The 4,121-nt window shown below is 39.3% G+C and overlaps 1 protein-coding gene across 1 annotated transcript in view; it reads left to right on the plus strand.

Annotated features, from left to right (window-relative positions):
* Positions 1-4,121, plus strand: part of lrpprc (leucine-rich pentatricopeptide repeat containing) — a 68,332-nt gene that overhangs the window by 19,626 nt on the left and 44,585 nt on the right. Inside the window, exons 18-22 of the mRNA XM_008428723.2 lie at positions 386-463; positions 860-919; positions 1,738-1,851; positions 1,933-2,063; positions 2,337-2,422. Coding sequence (XP_008426945.1) covers positions 386-463; positions 860-919; positions 1,738-1,851; positions 1,933-2,063; positions 2,337-2,422 — 469 coding nt within the window. The remainder of the gene's footprint in view (positions 1-385; positions 464-859; positions 920-1,737; positions 1,852-1,932; positions 2,064-2,336; positions 2,423-4,121) is intronic.

A 4,121-nucleotide genomic window follows, 5' to 3' on the forward strand; every position in this document is an offset into this window, starting at 1 on the left:
ATATATAAAAATGACACATTTCAGACTGAGGAAAGGCTCACAGCTTCTTTTGGACATCCCAGTGATGTTTACAATATTTGTTCAGATGTTCATGAATCCCAAGTTATCTGTGGTTACGTCTTTGACAGACAAATACTGCTACAGGCAACTCGATTAACCTCATAGGGTCATGGCATTTAGACATTTAGATTGGAGATGCACCAATCAAGCTTTTACAGCAAGATGCAAAGTTATAGTTTCCCCTTAGGTTTGACTTAATGTTTCAATTTTCCCCTAAATGAAAAAAAAGTTTTATGTAGTTGTTGAAACTCTGCTTCTCATGCACATCTTGCTGTTTGTGTGACCTTGACATTTGAATTTTTAATTTTTTAAAATTTTTTTTCAGGGTGTTGCAATTTCTCCCAGCATCTATCGAGGGATCAGAAACCTCCTGGATTCTTACCTCTGCCCAGAGCTAATTAAGGTACAGATTAGGACCTCCTTTCCGTTTCTGTTCACAAATCAATAATTGTGCTTATTTTCTGTCTAAAGCCCTGAATAATGGGAAGATTTGACTTGACAGATTTTAGTTTTTGCTGTATCTCGTCTTCCCATTTATGTAGAAGAAACTTTGAGAAACTAGTAGAAGAGGTGCAAAATAATTTTTTTTAAACATAATTCAGATTGAGACAATTTTATTATCCTCAATGGACAAACCAAAAACCATCAGTTAATCCTTGAAAATTGATACGTACCATAATGAAGTAGCCACGCTGAACGTGTAGCCGTCACATTGCTTCAGTTTCTAAAGTTGACTTGGTGAAGTTGTTGCATCACGGTTGTAGAAACGTAAACATCTGATGCTTACTGTGTTTTGCAGGATGTGCATGCTTTGGTTTATTCAAAGGAAAGAGACTCTGGGTCAGCCTCTTTGGCCACCGTAAGTAAAAATGTCTAAAGAATGACAGAGAAGTATAATTTTCCTCTTTAATGCTTAACATATGCTGGATTATTTGAGAATAATCTGAATATTAAGAGGGCAGGAGGGAACTTGTCTGGTGTGTCCAGTGAAAAGGCCAAATGTTGGCCTGTTTCTGCTATTCCAAATTCTGTTTTGGTGTTTGGACATACCTTCTTGTCTCAACACACACTTGTGTCAAAGTTTCACAAATCAGACCCACAGCATGATGCCATCATTCCAAAAGACTTGTGCAAATCTAGACTTGACTTTTCCACATTTTTTGCCAAGTTACTGAGACTTTCCCCTGATTGCCGTCAAACAAATGTTTTATTTAAAGAAAATCTATCATCTGTAATCCGTAATTATTACGTTGGAGAATTTAAAAGCTCCAGTGTAAATAGTTTCCAGACTGTATTCGTAGGTTTGAGTGCATGAAGGTCAGAGAAAATCCACTCTAACTTTAAATATGTTTGCCCAATTTATTCACTTCTGCTGTGCGTTGTATAATTGACCTACTGGACTATTAATAATTTAAATAAATCATTAAAAACCCCTAATTGGTATAGCATTCATTCTCATGATCTAAATTTCTTTGATTAATTTTATTTATTGTTAAAATATTTCACATTTATTGTTATTTTCATTTTCATTTGCGTTTAAATTTTTATTTTTCTTATGATTATTAGTATTTTTAATTCATTTTAAACTTCCGACATCAACCACATCACTACAAGGTCACGTAATTGCGAGGCTGCATGTGGGTTTTGTGCGTTTGACGAACATTTTGTCTACTTTAGGGAGATGAGAACAGAGTTTTGGCTCTTGAACGCAAACTGGCTGAACTCAAAGCGGAGAACAAGCCGCTGAACTCCGTTCTTAAACAGACCATCCATGCTCTGAGTGTTGAAGAGGTATGCTTCCCTTAACCCTTCCCATTTCATTCTTGTTTGACTCCACGCTCGGCGTTTCTGAGCATCTCGTTGTCTCCTCAGAACCTGCAGCGCGCCCTTGAGCTGAAGCAGCAGTATGAAGACGACATGTCCGTCGGGGCATACGCCATCCTCATCAGCCTGTGCTGCCGTCATAACAACGCGGAGGAGGCGCTCAACCTGAAGAGGGAGTTGTGAGTGCAGCAGGAGACACACACACTCCGCCGCGGCCGATGGTGGGCCATTAAAGTTTAACTTGAGTGGTATTAGGGGAGACGTTAATGCAGGGTCCAGCCGCTCTGTTGGCGAGCTGAAACACAGGAAACTCTCCCCTTGTTTCCTCCTCTGCCTCCTCTTTCACCACCTGCCCTCCAGTCTGACTGAACCCTGACAGCATGCAGCACATGAGCTGCATTACTGTTAAGAGAACACATTAATCACGTCTCTCTTTCTCTCTCTGCTTTTAGAAGTCGAAAGGACTCTTTAGTCACATTGGATCCCATTAAGTACATCGCACTGATAAAGACGCTCTCTTTGAATGACAAAGTTGAGGGTAAGTTGTCAGAATCAATATCTGATGTGTTTTTGCTTCAAAATTTAATTCCTGAAAGGGGAACTTAAGATGAATATAGCATCATTATGCCATAAGAGAAAATACAAAGCGGTACAGTAGAGACATTTTATATTTATCTATAAGTTATGGAGTAATTGACGTTTTTTAACTGCACTGCATAAACACAAAATTGTGTTTTTGATCTAGTTTCTAGTGCAAATATCTTAGTACACCTAAAATTAGAAAACTGACTTAGAAGTAACTTTTTAGCAAGATGTAGAGACTAGTATTAAGTAAATAATTCCTTAATATTGATGAAAAAAATTGTATTTCCATTGGCAGATATTTAACTTGTTTTGTTTCCTCTGCATTTCTGTCACCACGCTTTCTGATTGGCTACATCAGTCACACTCAGTAGGCTGCGTTCCCGTTTGTCCACACTCTGCTATATCAGACCAAAGCAATCCAACATTTTGATTATCCTCGATTTGAGGTCTCACTGGTCTCCATGTCCTTCCAAGCAGACCAGTTCACTCTTAACACCCAACACACAACAAGAATATACCTTAAGATTGTCTTTAGAGCTATCATAACACTCGGGGGACCCGGTGTGTCTGACTGATGGAAGAGGGAAAACTAAAAATATATATATATAAAAGAGCAACTTTGCTACACTATTTTTTTATTTTTATTTTTAGCCTTCTTGTTACCTGTTGATAGTTTTGCTCTCTCTCGCTCTCCTGCATTCTTAGGGAACCAGACACATTTCACTATAACAGACTCTGAAAATAGCTATATTTTAATCTCCTTTACTCGGTAACAGCGTTCACATTGAAGATTTCAGTGTGTGAGTCCCAGTAGCTCTTAGGTGGGTTTGCTGATCTGGAGCAGATTTTACCGATAAGTGCCGATCACTTGAAAATCGTTTGATTCCAGTCGACAGTTAATTTCTCGCTGCATCTGAAATGACAAGCAAATGGTGTGAGATTAATTAGCGATTTTCTTTTCTGGATTTGCTGACCGTTTCAATGTTTCTACACTAGAGCCACATGGACCCAGGTGCACACATAACGCCAAAGCGTTCAATGAACCAATCCTTCCCGTTTCTGTGCATTGTAAAAAGACACAATGGCTCATTTTCACACTGTGTGGAAACGAGTCGCAGCGCTGTCTGCTTCAGTCATTTATTACTAGGTTAATTCTTTATGTGGCAAAAGTTATCATCTTCATTTGACTCATTAACATTTTAGCTGGAAGAAATTGGTTCCTTCCGTAAGTCATTCTGTGTATTAACAAACTAGTCTGGCTCATTGTCATGTCTTTTTCTTTTTCTTTTTTTGCTTGTACAACCAAATTGTGCGCTGCTTGGAAAGTATGTCATTTTTCTTTTTTTTCCAGCTTCTGTGCATGCGTGTGTGTGTATGTGTGTGCGCGCCACCAAATCTGTCACAATCTCTCTTGGTTACCATATTAGCCGGCCATTTTCTGAATTCTACGGTGGGTTTCCTTCAGCCCATTGAAGACCCAATTACCATCAGTTTGTGCTTCTCCGCATTTCGCATTGGGTGACAGGCGAAATGTTTCCCTCGTCTGTTCTCGCCTTTCCTCTCCTCCCCTTATCACTTGCTCTCCGTTTCTGCGTCTCCATTTGACCCCCACCATCCTCGTCTTTCTCAAAGCGTGTCATTCTCTTGCCCCC

The sequence above is a fragment of the Poecilia reticulata genome, linkage group LG15, assembly GCF_000633615.1.
Source record: "Poecilia reticulata strain Guanapo linkage group LG15, Guppy_female_1.0+MT, whole genome shotgun sequence".
Lineage (NCBI taxonomy): Eukaryota > Metazoa > Chordata > Actinopteri > Cyprinodontiformes > Poeciliidae > Poecilia > Poecilia reticulata.